Raw genomic sequence first — 19,861 nt, 5'->3', positions numbered from 1 at the left:
CGATGGACATCGTGGGCGCCGTGCTAGGTAAAGAGTACCAAATAAAAATAAAAAGTTAAAACTTTTACACATTTTTTAAGATAGGACCATGCACAGATCTCAATGATCTGTGCAGGGTTCTGGCCAAATCGCCTGTCAGAACCTGGTCTACTTATGTGGCGATTTTAGACACATTTTCCCGATTTCGCATCTCATTAAATATGCGAATTGTATACTTTTCAATAAGAAAACATCTTGATGCGAGTTCCGACGTGACTAAAGATCGCACTTTCAGTATTTGCCATTTTTCGCATCTCATTAAATATGCGAATTCGGGAAAAAGTGCGATTTCTGCGGTTTTTGGCACAAAAAATTTTAAAAATCACAACGGAGACAGTGATAATTAACTTTTGCTCACCACCCTTTCCTTTTAAAAATGATCACTGTCTTCGTTGTGTCCAAATATCACTATATGTTGTATGTTTTTCTAGATTATATTTTGCAGCCTTTTAATAATAACTGAATAAAAGTTAATTTTTAAGTAACTTAGGTGCACCATACTAGGGACACATTTTTTCTTTCTCTTTGCACGTATCATTGTTGAGACTGCAGTTTAATTTCCCAGAATCCCACGCCAGTTTAAGCCTTTGCTCATGTGAAAATGGTCAAATAGCGGTTTTTACTATTCAGCGGCTGAAGCGGAATCGCCCCCTATGTCTACTAGTTAGTACCATAAAAGTAGAGGTCCCCATACCCCTGCGATAGCAGCATGCAATGCAACAAAAAGTATGTGCTGCACACACTTTTAGTACTGCCCGCGGATCGCTTCGCATCGCAAGCAAATCGCATGCAAAATGCATGCATTGCGATGCGATCCACCCCATATCACATTGTGTATGGGGACGTTAAGTTCTGAAGCATGGGAGGAGGAACCCCTACCAGCAGCTACAATTGTTATTCCTATCTTATGTATGAATCGTCCCCCATGATTTGGCCGAGTAATATTTACCTTCTGTTTCATGTATTTACTGTAATTCATGTGATAAGTATGTAACTGTGTAATATGTCATCGCAAAAGATAATAGCATCTACGCTGCTTAATTCTAGCTGCAACAAGACATCCAGGTGCGGCAGAACGAGGCTTCCCGGGAAACCCGTAAGAAGGAGAAGCTGGAGAAGGATCTGAAGAATGTGCAGAGTGAGCTGGACAATAAACAGGGGGAGATGAAGTCTCTACAGCAGACGCTGCAGAAGACCAAGGAGGATCTGCAGAAGCTGGAACAGCAGCTCAAAGAACAGAAGGTACAGGAGCCAATGAGAGATGTCCGGTGTGGTGGGAGATCCATTAGTAGGGATGTCCCCTGCGGATCCGAGGTGTGGTGGGAGATCCATTAATAGGGCCGTCCCCTGCGGATCCGAGGTGTGGTGGGAGATCCATTAGTAGGGATGTCCCCTGCGGATCCGAGGTGTGGTGGGAGATCCATTGGTAGAGATGTCCCCTGTGGATCTGAAGTGTGGTGGGAGATCCATTAATAGGGTGCCTCCTGCGGATCCGAGGTGTGGTGGGAGAGTAATTGGTAGGGCCGTCCCCTGCGGATCCGAGGTGTGGTGGGAGATCCATTAATAGGGTGCCTCCTGTGGATCCGAGGTGTGGTGGGAGAGCCATTGGTAGGGACGTCCCCTGCGGATCCGAGGTGTGGTGGTTGATCCATTGGCACGGACATCCCCTGCGGATCCGAGGTGTGGTGGGAGATCCATTAATAGGGCCGTCCCCTGCGGATCCGAGGTGTGGTGGGAGAGCCATTAATAGGGCCGTCCCCTGTGGATCCGAGGTGTGGTGGGAGAGCCATTAATAGGGCCGTCCCCTGCGGATCCGAGGTGTGGTGGGAGATCCATTGGCACGGACGTCCCCTGCGGATCCGAGGTGTGGTGGGAGAGTAATTGGTAGGGACGTCCCCTGCGGATCCGAGGTGTGGTGGGAGATCCATTAATAGGGTGCCTCCTGCGGATCCGAGGTGTGGTGGGAGAGCCATTGGCACGGACGTCCCCTGCGGATCCGAGGTGTGGTGGGAGATCCATTAATAGGGCTGTCCCCTGCGGATCCGAGGTGTGGTGGGAGATCCATTGGCCCGGACGTCCCCTGCGGATCCGAGGCCTTAGCCGGTGCCGCCATACGGTGCGATGTGTGCTAGGTGCACTTTGTACTAGTGTACATGGCATGCGTTACCGCGACAACAGCGTGCGATCTGAACTAGATGCGATGGGAACAATGCGGACTCGCGCAATGCATTGCAAGCCAAAAGAAGCACAGTGAACTACAAGCGATATCATCCTCATCCTCCAGCCCTCATCATCTCCCCAGCCCCCCATGGTTCTTTGGGCCTGATTCACACTTGCGCTATTCGCAGCTTAGGGAACAGGTAAACACCCCCCACGCTGCCCGAATCCGCAACATGCATTCCCTTACACATCTGCTGGCGGATGCACGGAGGAGAAATTATTCGATGTCCGCTCACCATCCAATGAATTCTCCAGCGTTCCTAAAGAAATGTCAGCCTGGACTGACGTCACCAGTGTACGCTTCCCGACAAATTAGGGGCGGGCGCTGACGTCTTGTGACATCAGCCGCCCCCCCCCCCATCAAGCAGACATAGACACACCTGCATTCACAAGGGTGCGCCCATCGTTTCTATAGGCGCACCCATAAAATGCAGCTTCCGCCCTTCCCTCCCGCTATTGAGCAAACGCCCCAGCGAGTGTGGAACACGCCAAAGGCGTTCGCTCCGGGGGTCCGCACATGTGCCTATCTGTGTTGTTACGCTGAACCGATGCTTCCATACAGCAGTTCCATTTGTAAGTTGCAGCAGGAATATTACAGCTGGTGCAGTGACATCACTGCCAGGAAGTGACATCACAGGTACGGCAGCTTTCCTCTGCTGCAGAGAATGGGCCACCTATATGTTGGTTATATATGATGGACAGCGATGTAGCAGGCATGCAGGGCAGCACGTAATACTAATGGCAGGAACATTTGTCATAGGTCTGCAATCAATATTTGCTGAGCAGCGGCCCCTGTACTATTAGTGATGGGGGCCCAATACCGGCCTGGTTATTACACCGGTCACAGATGATTTATGTGATCTCAGTGCTACTATAGGAACTGCCCCTGGGGGTATCCCTTCATCTCCTGTGTGATGTAATGAGAGGTTGTTAATGCAGGATGTGTATACAGATATCCCCACCAGTGCGCTCACTGCTTTATCCTCATTATTCCCCGTCTCACTGTTCTTGTCTTTATCCACTGGTCTCTCACTGGTCTCATCTTTATTCACTGGTCTCTCACTGGTCTCGTCTTTATCCACCGGTCTCGTCTTTATACACTGGTCTCTCACTGGTCTCGTCTTTATCCACTGGTCTCGTCTTTATCCACTGGTCTTGACTTTATACACTGGTCTCGTCTTTATCCACTGGTCTCGTCTTTATCCACTGGTCTTGACTTTATACACTGGTCTCTCACTGGTCTCTTCTTCATCCACTGGTCTCTCACTGGTCTTGTCTTTATCCACTGGTCTCGTCTTTATCCACTGGTCTCTCACTGGTCTCATCTTTATCCACTGGTCTCTCACTGGTCTCATCTTTATCCACTGGTCTCTCACTGGTCTCATCAATATCCACTGGTCTCGTCTTTATACACTGGTCTCTCACTGGTCTCGTCTTTATCCACTGGTCTCTCACTGGTCTTGTCTTTATCCACTGGACTCAAACTGGTCTCGCCTTTATCCACTGGTCTTGTCTTTATAAACTGGTCTCTCACTAGTCTCGTCTTTATCCACTGGTCTCTCACTGGTCTCCTCTTTATCCACTGGTCTCGTCTTTATCCACTGGTCTCTCACTGGTCTTGTCTTTATCCACTGGTCTCTCACTGGTCTCCTCTTTATCCACTGGTCTCTCTCTGGTCTCGTCTTTATCCACTGGTCTCTCACTGGTCTTGTCTTTATCCACTGGTCTCTCACTGGTCTCTCACTGGTCTTGTCTTTATCCACTGGTCTCTTCTTCATCCACTGGTCTCTCACTGGTCTCATCTTTATCCACTGGTTTCTCACTGGTCTCATCTTTATCCACTGGTCTCGTCTTTATCCACCGGTCTTGTCTTTATACACTGGCCTCTCACTGGTATCTCACTGGTCTCATCTGTATACACCGTTCTCATCTTTATCCACTGCTCTCTCACTGATCTCCTCTTTAGCCACTGGTCTTGTCTTTATCCAATGGTCTCTCACTGATCTCCTCTTTATCCACTGGTCTTGTCTTTATCCACTGGTCTCTCACTGGTCTCATCTTTATCCACTGGTCTTATCTTTATCCACTGGTCTCTCACTGGTCTCGTCTTTATCCACTGGTCTCTCACTGGTCTCATCTTTATCCACTGGTCTCGTCTTAATCCACTGGTCTCGTCTTTATCCACTGGTCTCTCACTGGTCTCATCTTTATCCACTGGTCTCTCACTGGTCTCGTCTTTATCCACTAGTCTTGTCTTTATCCACTGGTCTCGTCTTTATCCACTGGTCTTGTCTTTATCCACTGGTCTCTCACTGGTCTCGTCTTTATCCACTGGTCTTGTCTTTATCCACTGGTCTTGTCTTTATCCACTGGTCTCTCCCTGATCTCTTCTTCTTTAATGTTGATTTCTTGATGGTTTATGAAGGACTGTTACTGGTTTCTGATTTCCTCACTGGTCTCTAAGTTCTGTCTGTGTCAGTATTGAACTTCCACTGGTTTGCATCTATGACAATGTACGACCACATTGCATTTACACCCACATTGCATTTACGATCTGTACGCACTTCAGTCGCTATTCCCCCCTGCCCCCCCCCCCCCGCACGCATGCAAAGTTGATTGTCATTAGCAGCTCTGTAGTCTAGAAAACCTCCATTGTATCTGCTTACAACATGAATTAGACCATCGGTGCGCAGAACAAGCCGCTCTACTGTAATTGTGAGAATGTGGAACATCGTCTTCCATCTCACACACACGTCTTTATTTGATGACTTTCGTAGATCCTAAATGAGAGAGTGGCGAAGGAGCTGGAGCAGTTCCAGGTCAGGAACGGCAAGCTTCAGCAGGAGAACGAGCAGCACATCATGTCCAACGAGCAGCTGACGCAGGACAATCAGCAGAAGCAGTTGGAACTAAAGGTGACCCTTCCTTCCTTCCTGTACCGTATGGTTACTCATTACTAGATGCCATCGTGGTGGTGGTGGTGGAGGGTGACTCTGGAGTCTAAATGGTTTATCTGGGACAACATACAAATCATCTCTCTGTTCCTGGACCTTACTGTACATGAGCTTTGCCTATTTGCCTAAACCGGCCTGTGTGCCCTGTGTTCATTAATGTTGTTCCTGGTGGTCAGTCTAGGGAAGAGGAGACCCACCACATGCGCCAGGAGATCTCCAAACTCTCCAAGGTCAGGGAATCCCTACAGAGAAAATACAGACAGCTGGAGGAGCAGAAGACGGAAGGGGAGCAGCAGAGAGAGACCCTAAAGAACCAGATCTCTGGGCTGGAAAGAGGTAAAGTCCCATCCGCCTGATATGGCTGTTCTAGAGTTTGGCTGGGCGTAGTGATACCACACTATAGGGGACAAGGAACTTCTCCTCTTCTCTAGACCATACATGTTTGTCATTGACGCTGTGATACCACTCTCCAAACATGACCTCCACAGGAGAGTCACCTGACCTGGATATTGATACGTTAACGGCCACCGTCACATTTGCCATAATTGCAATTCACTGATGTGCAAGACTCGTATAGCGGGTGCGGTATAGGATTCATGTTGAAATGAGAGTATCGACATGGTTGGCATATCGACATTGACCTTAGTTATGTTGTCAGTGATGAAATGCCAACATGATTAGAATATCGACAAATAGTCCTTGATTTATCAAGCAAGTTGGGTCCCGGCTCCAGTGGTGTCTTCCGGATCTGGCACTGACATCAAGATAATCAAACAGTGCTTCCAGTGGTACGGTGAACCTCTATCCCTATACCTTCTCCTGGTGACAACCGTTCATCCCCTCCTGTAGTCTAAAGGTGCCCATACACGCTGTGAGAATCGCATGCGTTATGGGCTAGATCGCATCGCACGGCATGCGTTTTGCATGCAATGTGCGTGCGATGCGATCCGAAAGCAGTACAGATAGTACGGGCAGCACATACTTTTTGTACTGTGCAATGCGATGCCCGCGGGAGCGCGCATCGCATCGCATTGCTATCGCAGCGTGTATGGCCACCTTAACTTCAACACCCCCCAGTGCCCAATTGTAACCCTTACCTAATGCCTGACCCTTACCAGCATAGCCCTAACTTCCCCTACTGCAGCCTAACCCTCCTCGTAGTGCCTAACTCTAACCTCTTCTCCCACAGCCTAACTCCACCCCCTCCAGTGCCCATACCCTCCCCCTTGTGCCTGCCACTAACCTCCCCTCCCACAGCCTAACCCTCCCAGTAGTGCCTAACCCTAACCTCTTCTCCCACAGCACAACTCCACCCCCTCCAGTGCCCTAACCAAACCCTCCCCCTAGTGCCTGACACTAACCTCCCCTCCCACAGCCTAACTCCACCCCCTCCATAACCAAACCCTCCCCAAACCCTCCCCCTTGTGCCTGCCACTAACCTCCCCTCCCACAGCCTAACCCTCCTCGTAGTGCCTAACTCTAACCTCTTCTCCCACAGCACAACTCCACCCCCTCCAGTGCCCTAACCAAACCCTCCCCCTAGTGCCTGACACTAACCTCCTCTCCCACAGCCTAACCCTCCCTGTAGTGACTAACTCTAACCTCTTCTCCCACAGCACAACTCCACCCCCTACAGTGCCCTAACCAAACCGTCCCCGTAGTGCCTGACACTAACCTCCCCTCCCACAGCCTAACTCCACCCCCTCCATAACCAAACCCTCCCCAAACCCTCCCCCTAGTGCCTGACACTAACCTCCCCTCCCACAGCCTAACCCTCCTCGTAGTGCCTAACTCTAACCTCTTCTCCCACAGCACAACTCCACCCCCTCCAGTGCCCTAACCAAACCCTCCCCCTAGTGCCTGACACTAACCTCCCCTCCCACAGCCTTACCCTCCCCGTAGTGCCTAACTCTAACCTCTTCTCCCACAGCCTAACTCCTCCCCCTCCAGTGCTCTAACCAAACCCTCCCCCTAGTGCCTGCCACTAACCTCCCCTCCCACAGCCTAACCCTCCCCGTAGTGCCTAACTCTAACTTCTTCTCCCACAGCCTAACTCCACCCCCTCCAGTGCCCATACCCTCCCCCTTGTGCCTGCCACTAACCTCCCCTCCCACAGCCTAACCCTCCCCGTAGTGCCTAACCCTAACCTCTTCTCCCACAGCCTAACTCCACCCCCTCCAGTGCCCTAACCAAACCCTCCCCCTAGTGCCTGCCACTAACCTCCCCTCCCACAGCCTAACCCTCCCCATAGTGCCTGACACTAACCTCCCCTCCCACAGCCTAACCCTCCCCGTAGTGCATAAGTCTAACATCCCCTCCCGCACCCCAACTCCAAATCTCCCCAGTGCTCAAATCAAACCCTCTCATTAGTGCCTGACCAAATCCTACCCTAATGCCTAACCCTAACCTCCCCTCCCACAGCCTGACTCCACCCCCCACAGCCCAACCCAAGCCCTCTGCCTAATGCCTAACCTTAACCTCCCACAATCTAACCTCCCCCTAGTGTTGAACTCTAACTTCCCCTCCTGCAGCCTAATTCCAACCCCTCCTAGTGTAGATGTGTAGTTCAGCAACAGCTGGAGGACGGCTTCTCACCCACCCCAGTTTTACAATGTGACATTTACACCACATTTATCTGTGTTATATTCCCTCGCCTGACTCTGTGGAGTGCCAGTAGTTATAGCTCACCATCTGTCTAGTGACAGGCCCCTGTACCCCAGATGTGGGAACACTATATCTGTGTTATATACCCTCACCTGACTCTGTGGAGTGCCTGTAATTATACCTCACCATCTGTCTAGTGACAGGCCCCTGTACCCCAGATGTGGGAACACTATATCTGTGTTATATACCCTCGCCTCACTCTGTGGAGTGCCTGTAATTATACCTCACCATCTGTCTAGTGACAGGCCCCTGTACCCCAGATGTGGGGACACTATATCTGTGTTATATACCCTCACCTGACTCTGTGGAGTGCCTGTAATTATACCTCACCATCTGTCTAGTGACAGGCCCCTGTACCCCAGATGTGGGGACACTATATCTGTGTTACATACTCTCACCTGACTCTGTGGAGTGCCTGTAATTATACCTCACCATCTGTCTAGTGACAGGCCCCTGTACCCCAGATGTGGGGACACTATATCTGTGTTATATACCCTCGCCTGACTCTGTGGAGTGCCTGTAATTATACCTCACCATCTGTCTAGTGACAGGCCCCTGTACCCCAGATGTGGGGACACTATATCTGTGTTATATACCCTCGCCTGACTCTGTGGAGTGCCTGTAATTATACCTCACCATATGTCTAGTGACAGGCCCCTGTACCCCAGATGTGGGAACACTATATCTGTGTTATATACCCTCACCTGACTCTGTGGAGTGCCTGTAATTACACCTCACCATCTGTCTAGTGACAGGCCCCTGTACCCCAGATGTGGGAACACTATATCTGTGTTATATACCCTCACCTGACTCTGTGGAGTGCCTGTAATTACACCTCACCATCTGTCTAGTGACAGGCCCCTGTACCCCAGATGTGGGGACACTATATCTGTGTTATATACCCTCACCTGACTCTGTGGAGTGCCTGTAATTATACCTCACCATCTGTCTAGTGACAGGCCCCTGTACCCCAGATGTGGGAACACTATATCTGTGTTATATACTCTCGCCTGACTCTGTGGAGTGCCTGTAATTATACCTCACCATCTGTCTAGTGACAGGCCCCTGCTGTACCCCAGATGTGGGGACACTATATCTGTGTTATATACCCTCACCTGACTCTGTGGAGTGCCTGTAATTATACCTCACCATCTGTCCAGTGACAGGCCCCTGTACCCCAGATGTGGGGACACTATATCTGTGTTATATACCCTCGCCTGACTCTGTGGAGTGCCTGTAATTATACCTCACCATCTGTCTAGTGACAGGCCCCTGTACCCCAGATGTGGGAACACTATATCTGTGTTATTTACCCTTGCCTGACTCTGTGGAGTGCCTGTAATTATACCTCACCATCTGTCTAGTGACAGGCCCCTGTACCCCAGATGTGGGGACACTATATCTGTGTTATATACCCTCACCTGACTCTGTGGAGTGCCTGTAATTATACCTCACCATCTGTCTAGTGACAGGCCCCTGTACCCCAGATGTGGGGACACTATATCTGTGTTATAAACCCTCGCCTGACTCTGTGGAGTGCCTGCAATTATACCTCACCATCTGTCTAGTGACAGGCCCCTGTACCCCAGATGTGGAGACACTATATCTGTGTTATATACCCTCGCCTGACTCTGTGGAGTGCCTGTAATTATACCTCACCATCTGTCTAGTGACAGGCCCCTGTACCCCAGATGTGGGGACACTATATCTGTGTTATATACCCTCGCCTGACTCTGTGGAGTGCCTGTAATTATACCTCACTATCTGTCTAGTGACAGGCCCCTGTACCCCAGATGTGGGGACACTATATCTGCGTTATATACCCTCACCTGACTCTGTGGAGTGCCTGTAATTATACCTCACCATCTGTCTAGTGACAGGCCCCTGTACCCCAGATGTGGGAACACTATATCTGTGTTATATACCCTCACCTGACTCTGTGGAGTGCCTGTAATTATACCTCACCATCTGTCTAGTGACAGGCCCCTGTACCCCAGATGTGGGGACACTATATCTGTGTTATATATACCCTCACCTGACTCTGTGGAGTGCCTGTAATTATATCTCACTATCTGTCTAGTGACAGGCCCCTGTACCCCAGATGTGGGGACACTATATCTGTGTTATATACCCTCACCTGACTCTGTGGAGTGCCTGTAATTATATCTCACTATCTGTCTAGTGACAGGCCGCTGTACCCCAGATGTGGGGACACTATATCTGTGTTATATACCCTCACCTGACTCTGTGGAGTGCCGGTAATTATACCTCACCATCTGTCTAGTGACAGGCCCCTGTACCCCAGATGTGGGGACACTATATCTGTGTTATATACCCTCACCTGACTCTGTGGAGTGCCTGTAATTATACCTCACCATCTGTCTAGTGACAGGCCCCTGTACCCCAGATGTGGGAACACTATATCTGTGTTATATACCCTCGCCTGACTCTGTGGAGTGCCTGTAATTATACCTCACCATCTGTCTAGTGACAGGCCCCTGTACCCCAGATGTGGGGACACTATATCTGTGTTATATACCCTCACCTGACTCTGTGGAGTGCCTGTAATTATACCTCACCATCTGTCTAGTGACAGGCCCCTGTACCCCAGATGTGGGAACACTATATCTGTGTTATATACCCTCACCTGACTCTGTGGAGTGCCTGTAATTATATCTCACTATCTGTCTAGTGACAGGCCCCTGTACCCCAGATGTGGGGACACTATATCTGCGTTATATACCCTCACCTGACTCTGTGGAGTGCCTGTAATTATACCTCACCATCTGTCTAGTGACAGGCCCCTGTACCCCAGATGTGGGGACACTATATCTGTGTTATATATACCCTCACCTGACTCTGTGGAGTGCCTGTAATTATATCTCACTATCTGTCTAGTGACAGGCCCCTGTACCCCAGATGTGGGGACACTATATCTGTGTTATATACCCTCACCTGACTCTGTGGAGTGCCTGTAATTATATCTCACCATCTGTCTAGTGACAGGCCGCTGTACCCCAGATGTGGGGACACTATATCTGTGTTATATACCCTCACCTGACTCTGTGGAGTGCCGGTAATTATACCTCACCATCTGTCTAGTGACAGGCCCCTGTACCCCAGATGTGGGGACACTATATCTGTGTTATATACCCTCACCTGACTCTGTGGAGTGCCTGTAATTATACCTCACCATCTGTCTAGTGACAGGCCCCTGTACCCCAGGTGTGGGGACACTATATCTGTGTTATATACCCTCACCTGACTCTGTGGAGTGCCTGTAATTATACCTCACTATCTGTCTAGTGACAGGCCCCTGTACCCCAGATGTGGGAACACTATATCTGTGTTATATACCCTCGCCTGACTCTGTGGAGTGCCTGTAATTATACCTCACCATCTGTCTAGTGACAGGCCCCTGTACCCCAGATGTGGGGACACTATATCTGTGTTATATACCCTCACCTGACTCTGTGGAGTGCCTGTAATTATACCTCACCATCTGTCTAGTGACAGGCCCCTGTACCCCAGATGTGGGAACACTATATCTGTGTTATATACCCTCACCTGACTCTGTGGAGTGCCTGTAATTATATCTCACTATCTGTCTAGTGACAGGCCCCTGTACCCCAGATGTGGGGACACTATATCTGCGTTATATACCCTCACCTGACTCTGTGGAGTGCCTGTAATTATACCTCTCTATCTGTCTAGTGACAGGCCCCTGTACCCCAGATGTGGGAACACTATATCTGTGTTATATACCCTCGCCTGACTCTGTGGAGTGCCTGTAATTATACCTCACCATCTGTCTAGTGACAGGCCCCTGTACCCCAGATGTGGGGACACTATATCTGTGTTATATACCCTCACCTGACTCTGTGGAGTGCCTGTAATTATATCTCACTATCTGTCTAGTGACAGGCCCCTGTACCCCAGATGTGGGGACACTATATCTGTGTTATATACCCTCGCCTGACTCTGTGGAGTGCCTGTAATTATACCTCACCATCTGTCTAGTGACAGGCCCCTGTACCCCAGATGTGGGGACACTATATCTGTGTTATATACCCTCACCTGACTCTGTGGAGTGCCTGTAATTATATCTCACTATCTGTCTAGTGACAGGCCCCTGTACCCCAGATGTTGGGACACTATATCTGTGTTATATACCCTCACCTGACTCTGTGGAGTGCCTGTAATTATACCTCACCATCTGTCTAGTGACAGGCCCCTGTACCCCAGATGTGGGAACACTATATCTGTGTTATATACCCTCACCTGACTCTGTGGAGTGCCTGTAATTATACCTCACCATCTGTCTAGTGACAGGCCCCTGTACCCCAGATGTGGGAACACTATATCTGTGTTATATACCCTCACCTGAGTCTGTGGAGTGCCTGTAATTATACCTCACCATCTGTCTAGTGACAGGCCCCTGTACCCCAGATGTGGGGACACTATATCTGTGTTATATACCCTCACCTGACTCTGTGGAGTGCCTGTTATTATACCTCACCATCTGTCTAGTGACAGGCCCCTGTACCCCAGATGTGGGGACACTATATCTGTGTTATATACCCTCGCCTGACTCTGTGGAGTGCCTGTTATTATACCTCACCATCTGTCTAGTGACAGGCCCCTGTACCCCAGATGTGGGAACACTATATCTGTGTTATATACCCTCGCCTGACTCTGTGGAGTGCCTGTAATTATACCTCCCCATCTGTCTAGTGACAGGCCACTGTACCCCAGATGTGGGGACACTATATCTGTGTTATATACCCTCACCTGACTCTGTGGAGTGCCGGTAATTATACCTCACCATCTGTCTAGTGACAGGCCCCTGTACCCCAGATGTGGGGACACTATATCTGTGTTATATACCCTCACCTGACTCTGTGGAGTGCCTGTAATTATACCTCACCATCTGTCTAGTGACAGGCCCCTGTACCCCAGGTGTGGGGACACTATATCTGTGTTATATACCCTCACCTGACTCTGTGGAGTGCCTGTAATTATACCTCACTATCTGTCTAGTGACAGGCCCCTGTACCCCAGATGTGGGAACACTATATCTGTGTTATATACCCTCACCTGACTCTGTAGAGTGCCTGTAATTATACCTCACCATCTGTCTAGTGACAGGCCCCTGTACCCCAGATGTGGGAACACTATATCTGTGTTATATACCCTCACCTGACTCTGTGGAGTGCCTGTAATTATACCTCACCATCTGTCTAGTGACAGGCCCCTGTACCCCAGATGTGGGGACACTATATCTGTGTTATATACCCTCACCTGACTCTGTGGAGTGCCTGTAATTATACCTCACCATCTGTCTAGTGACAGGCCCCTGTACCCCAGATGTGGGAACACTATATCTGCGTTATATACCCTCACCTGACTCTGTGGAGTGCCTGTAATTATATCTCACTATCTGTCTAGTGACAGGCCCCTGTACCCCAGATGTGGGGACACTATATCTGCGTTATATACCCTCACCTGACTCTGTGGAGTGCCTGTAATTATACCTCTCTATCTGTCTAGTGACAGGCCCCTGTACCCCAGATGTGGGAACACTATATCTGTGATATATACCCTCGCCTGACTCTGTGGAGTGCCTGTAATTATACCTCACCATCTGTCTAGTGACAGGCCCCTGTACCCCAGATGTGGGGACACTATATCTGTGTTATATACCCTCACCTGACTCTGTGGAGTGCCTGTAATTATATCTCACTATCTGTCTAGTGACAGGCCCCTGTACCCCAGATGTGGGGACACTATATCTGTGTTATATACCCTCGCCTGACTCTGTGGAGTGCCTGTAATTATACCTCACCATCTGTCTAGTGACAGGCCCCTGTACCCCAGATGTGGGGACACTATATCTGTGTTATATACCCTCGCCTGACTCTGTGGAGTGCCTGTAATTATACCTCACCATCTGTCTAGTGACAGGCCCCTGTACCCCAGATGTGGGGACACTATATCTGTGTTATATACCCTCGCCTGACTCTGTGGAGTGCCTGTAATTATACCTCACCATCTGTCTAGTGACAGGCCCCTGTACCCCAGATGTAGGAACACTATATCTGTGTTATATACCCTCGCCTGACTCTGTGGAGTGCCTGTAATTATACCTCACCATCTGTCTAGTGACAGGCCCCTGTACCCCAGATGTAGGAACACTATATCTGTGTTATATACCCTCACCTGACTCTGTGGAGTGCCTGTAATTATACCTCACCATCTGTCTAGTGACAGGCCCCTGTACCCCAGATGTGGGGACACTATATCTGTGTTATATACCCTCGCCTGACTCTGTGGAGTGCCTGTAATTATACCTCACCATCTGTCTAGTGACAGGCCCCTGTACCCCAGATGTGGGAACACTATATCTGTGTTATATACCCTCGCCTGACTCTGTGGAGTGCCTGTAATTATACCTCACCATCTGTCTAGTGACAGGCCCCTGTATCCCAGATGTGGGGACACTATATCTGTGTTATATGACCTCACCTGACTCTGTGGAGTGCCTGTAATTATACCTCACCATCTGTCTAGTGACAGGCCCCTGTACCCCAGATGTGGGGACACTATATCTGTGTTATATACCCTCACCTGACTCTGTGGAGTGCCTGTAATTATATCTCACTATCTGTCTAGTGACAGGCCCCTGTACCCCAGATGTGGGGACACTATATCTGTGTTATATACCCTCGCCTGACTCTGTGGAGTGCCTGTAATTATACCTCACCATCTGTCTAGTGACAGGCCCCTGTACCCCAGATGTGGGGACACTATATCTGTGTTATATACCCTCACCTGACTCTGTGGAGTGCCTGTAATTATACCTCACCATCTGTCTAGTGACAGGCCCCTGTACCCCAGATGTGGGAACACTATATCTGTGTTATATACCCTCACCTGACTCTGTGGAGTGCCTGTAATTATACCTCACATCTGTCTAATGACAGACCCCTGTACCCCAGATGTGGGGACACTATATCTGTGTTATATACCCTCGCCTGACTCTGTGGAGTGGCTGTAATTATATCTCACTATCTGTCTAATGACAGACCCCTGTACCCCAGATGTGGGGACACTATATCTGTGTTATATACCCTCGCCTGACTCTGTGGAGTGGCTGTAATTATATCTCACTATCTGTCTAGTGACAGGCCCCTGTACCCCAGATGTGGGAACACTATATCTGTGTTATATACCCTCACCTGACTCTGTGGAGTGCCTGTAATTATACCTCACCATCTGTCTAGTGACAGGCCCCTGTACCCCAGATGTGGGAACACTATATCTGTGTTATTTACCCTCACCTGACTCTGTGGAGTGCCTGTAATTATACCTCACTATCTGTCTAGTGACAGGCCCCTGTACCCCAGATGTGGGGACACTATATCTGTGTTATATTCCCTTGCCTGACTCTGTGGAGTGCCTGTAATTATACCTCACCATCTGTCTAGTGACAGGCCCCTGTACCCCAGATGTGGGGACACTATATCTGCGTTATATACCCTCACCTGACTCTGTGGAGTGCCTGTAATTATATCTCACCATCTGTCTAGTGACAGACCCCTGTACCCCAGATGTGGGGACACTATATCTGTGTTATATACCCTCACCTGACTCTGTGGAGTGCCTGTAATTATACCTCACCATCTGTCTAGTGACAGACCCCTGTACCCCAGATGTGGGGAAACTATATCTGTGTTATATACCCTCGCCTGACTCTGTGGAGTGCCTGTAATTATACCTCACCATCTGTCTAGTGACAGACCCCTGTACCCCAGATGTGGGGACACTATATCTGTGTTATATACCCTCACCTGACTCTGTGGAGTGCCTGTAATTATACCTCACCATCTGTCTAGTGACAGGCCACTGTACCCCAGATGTGGGGACACTATATCTGCGTTATATACCCTCACCTGACTCTGTGGAGTGCCTGTAATTATACCTCACCATCTGTCTAGTGACAGGCCCCTGTACCCCAGATGTAGGGACACTATATCTGCGTTATATACCCTCACCTGACTCTGTGGAGTGCCTGTAATTATGCTGACGGAGGTAGTGTAAGTGTAAGCTCACTTTGCCAGCCTCGCATTCTCCATCTGCCAACAATAACAGGTATTTGTATTTCCAGAGCTGGAGTCAGCGAAGAAACAATCGGAGCTGGATAAGAAGGCTGTGGACGAGCTGGTGAGGGAGAGAGACATACTGAACAAGGTGAGGATTCAGCATGTATGGGCGGAGGCGGCCTGGGATCAGACACTGGCGGGAACAGAGATCCCTGTGCAGTATACATGTAGGCTCTGATTATAATTGGTTGTGCTCATGTGCAGGGATTCCGTGTGGGCGCCTTCACCAACCTGCACTGGTAGCACGCACACGAGGGAGGGGCAGTCACAAACCCAGGTGTGTAATCAGCAGCACCTGGGGTTTCCAGGGCAGAGGCCGGGGTGGGGGGGTAATGTAGGGACCGTCGGAGCCTATCAGGAGTCTGCTGTGATAACAGTGCCCGTATGCCCGTGTTTGTGATCTGTGTCATTCATACATTGCGCCCATGTATTATGACATCACAGCGCAGAAGCTGTAATGTCATTGTGTAGGGGTGTAACAGACCCCGATATGTGCTACAGTGATAAGTGACAATTTAGGGATTACGGCCCAGGGGTCCTGGATTAAAGGTTTATTCAGTCACTAGACAGACAGTCAGTAGGTCAACACCAAAAGGTCGACATGCCCAAGGTTGACATTGAAAAAGGGCCGACCCAAGTAATGGTCGACACATGAAAACGGGATGTAGACCTTTTGATGTAGACCTATTGACTGTCTATGTAGACATTGAGCAGCGACGCAACCGGTGATTGGTGAAAAAATGTCGTACATCATGGGCGCGGTGTAATAGAGCGCTGTATTATGGTCGACACAAATGATCGATGTGTACAGAGGGGCGACAGGTACAAAACTTGCAGCAGGAAAGGTCGACAGAGATTTAAGGTCATCAGGTACAAAAGATCAACATGACAGTAATCGACATAAAAAATGGTAGACACTTGTTTTTGGGGGCAAATCTGGTATGTTCAGGGACCACCATTAGTACAAACTTAGACCCCTGCGGGCATGTTGAGGTCGCCAGGCTACGGGGCAGGTGGCTGTCTATATCTTTCCCCTTTCCATCAGCATGTAACCAGCGCATTATATTAATGTTAATGACATGCGCTACCTACAGCTGCCTCTGGGGGCTAAGGATGTACACCGGGTACCGGAGGTTTATATCGAGTCTGGCTGCGCAGGGATCACCCAACACCTGAAGTTCTCCGATGCACCCAGTTCTCTCTCACCTGTACAGTTACAGTGATTCCTGCATGTGTACTTACTGTATCATAGCTGTCAGATGATGGACAGTATTTGTCAGAGACATCATTATTTTTGCATCGATCACTTTGATCACCGAGTACTTGAGGTGTTGGACAGATTGATTCATCATAGATGAGAGCTGCCCCTGCTGGATTATACAGGATTTAAGGTTAATTGATGCCTAATTTTAAATGTGTCAAAACAATAAATGTTTTACAATAGAGACGCGAGTGAGAGGTAAGTGTCTGCGGCTGGGGTCTGGCATAAACTGCACACGTACGCTAACCTTGCAGTTAGTACATAAAGGTGCCCATACACTAGTAAGATTTATCTTCAGATCTGGCTGGTTGGAACAAAAACATGGTTATGGATGAGTGACAGTTTGTCAGTTTTCCAGCATTTCCAAGGAAATGGTCAACTGTCATTTGCTCTCATCCATAGCCATGTGTTTGTTCCAACCAGCCAGATCTGCAGATAAATCTGCGTGTGTATGGCCACAGTAAAGGTGCCCATAAACGTACCGATTATCGCATGCGTTTTGTACTTTTAAAGTACAAAACGCATCGCATGCGCGATAATCGCGTCGTGTACCTGCGGGGATGCGATGCGCGTCCCCGCAGGTACAATATTGTAAAGCACAAAAAGTATCTGCAGGCAGTACTTTTTGTGCTTCATTGCATCACATCACATCAGTACAGGATTGCAATGCGATGTTCATTAGTAGCTATCAACTTCAAAAAAATCGCATTGCACCCGCACATGTAGGGGGATCGCATTGCATCCCCCTACAAGTTCCAAAATCGCACGGCACATTATTAAGTACAAAACGCACAGCCCCATATCTCAACGTGTATGGGCACCTTAAGACTGATCTGATCAATGTCATGTGGAACATGGTTAGATGACCCCTATGCGCATGTATACAGAGATTTTACGCTGCAATAAAACACACCGCAGATTGCGTGACACCACAGAGGCCGTGGCGATGTTGCCTGACTGTAGGCTTAATAACACAGCAGACGGAATGCCGGTAGTCAGAATACGGACGCCGGCATCCAGACTTGTGACCAGAAGACTGGTGCCAGTATCCCGGCATCGATGAGAGGATCCAGACGATAGGTCGACTATAAATATGTTGAGTCGGTAAATAAGGTAAGTTATAACTACTATATCTGTATACAGATATTCATCTATCTTTGATTGACACAGCTCTCCCGTTTGTCGCGCCACTTTTTTACACCCGTGGCTCGAAATTGCTACTCTGCGATAATAGACACGAGCGCATGGCGACGGGATGGTGCCAATCGCCACGGGAGTCACACGTGGCGATTACTTGGGATAGATAGACACGGCTACAGCTGTACTTAGTACAGTAACCCAAATAGCTTCAGTGAGCAATGATTCCAACCAGAGACATATGGTAGGCATGAGAATTGTACAAATGTGACATATAACTAATCCTCAGACTTGTTCCCATTCCTCCTAGAACCTCATCAAGGCCGCCGGTGCCACCCAGAAACAGCTCAACCTCGTCAAACTCCACGACCAGTCCAAGAAGAACCTGGAGGAGGAAATCGTCAGCTACAAAGAGGAGGCCCAAAAACAGAGGAAGATCATCTACCAGCTGGAGAAGGAGCGGGACCGGTACATTAACGAGGCCAGCGAGCTGACGCAGAAGGTGCGAAGCGCATCATAATCGATATACACCCCCTGCACCCTCCGACACCCCATTAATATATTTACACCCTGCTGACGCTGTGTCAGATTGGCCGGCTTGCATGGCATTCTCTGTCTAATAACCTGTTTATGAATCTGTGCCCCCCCCCCCCCCCCTCCTTCCTGTGTGCACCCCATAAGGAGGGGCTGGGGATTCTTACTGACTCAGTAAGCTGCAAAGTTCCCAGTTTACTGAGTCCTTGTGTCGCTGCCCCAGCGAATGCCCCTCCCCCTGCTGTTACAAAGACACACCCCCTCGCAAGTGCGCGCAGCAGGATAACTGGATAAATGGTCGCTGACTATCGAATGATTCCTCCTAAATAGAAGCCAGGGGAGACTGACTTATATTTGCGGGCCCATGGGGTGAAGACAGGGCGGCATCTGCCCAATTACCCATGGGAATGCCCAGCAGGGACAAACTCAGACTATCGGGCCGAATTCGGTTCACTAAGACCTAAGGGCCCCATACATCAGCAATTAATTGTGACAATTTTCAGATATGGAGATGATTGCCACAATTTATTTTAGATGTGTGGGCTCCCCCTTTTGGCAATCCCAATCAAAATCGCCCATCGATTGCTTAATCAGGTTTTTAAACATGCTTAATAATCTGGTATTATCTGCAGATCTTTTTTATATGTGTGGGCATTCCCAATTCATCTTCGTCATCTATTTACATTATGAACAGCAATCGATTGGGCAATTTCCAGATATGAAGATGCAATCTTTAGATGGAAAAATCTGCCGATCACTGAAATAAATCTGTAATGTGTGGGCAAAGTCAGATAGATTGTAAAATCCATTTATCTGGCCAAAATATCCCTATATCTGGAAATCCATAAATTGTGATTGCTGATGTATGGGGCCCAAACGTGGAGATAAAG

General features: G+C 49.1%; 1 protein-coding gene across 1 annotated transcript in view; it reads left to right on the top strand.

Moving 5' to 3' along the window:
• CFAP58 (cilia and flagella associated protein 58) overlaps positions 1–19,861 on the top strand; it is a 96,690-nt gene that overhangs the window by 21,238 nt on the left and 55,591 nt on the right. The window contains 5 exon segments of the mRNA XM_083149863.1: positions 1,087–1,281; positions 5,037–5,174; positions 5,390–5,549; positions 16,045–16,127; positions 18,748–18,939. Coding sequence (XP_083005989.1) covers positions 1,087–1,281; positions 5,037–5,174; positions 5,390–5,549; positions 16,045–16,127; positions 18,748–18,939 — 768 coding nt within the window.

The sequence above is a fragment of the Crinia signifera genome, chromosome 6, assembly GCF_055691185.1.
Source record: "Crinia signifera chromosome 6, ASM5569118v1, whole genome shotgun sequence".
NCBI classification, from domain to species: domain Eukaryota; kingdom Metazoa; phylum Chordata; class Amphibia; order Anura; family Myobatrachidae; genus Crinia; species Crinia signifera.
The sequence above is the reverse complement of the archived record's forward strand: the minus strand, read 5'-3'. Positions and strand labels throughout refer to the sequence as shown.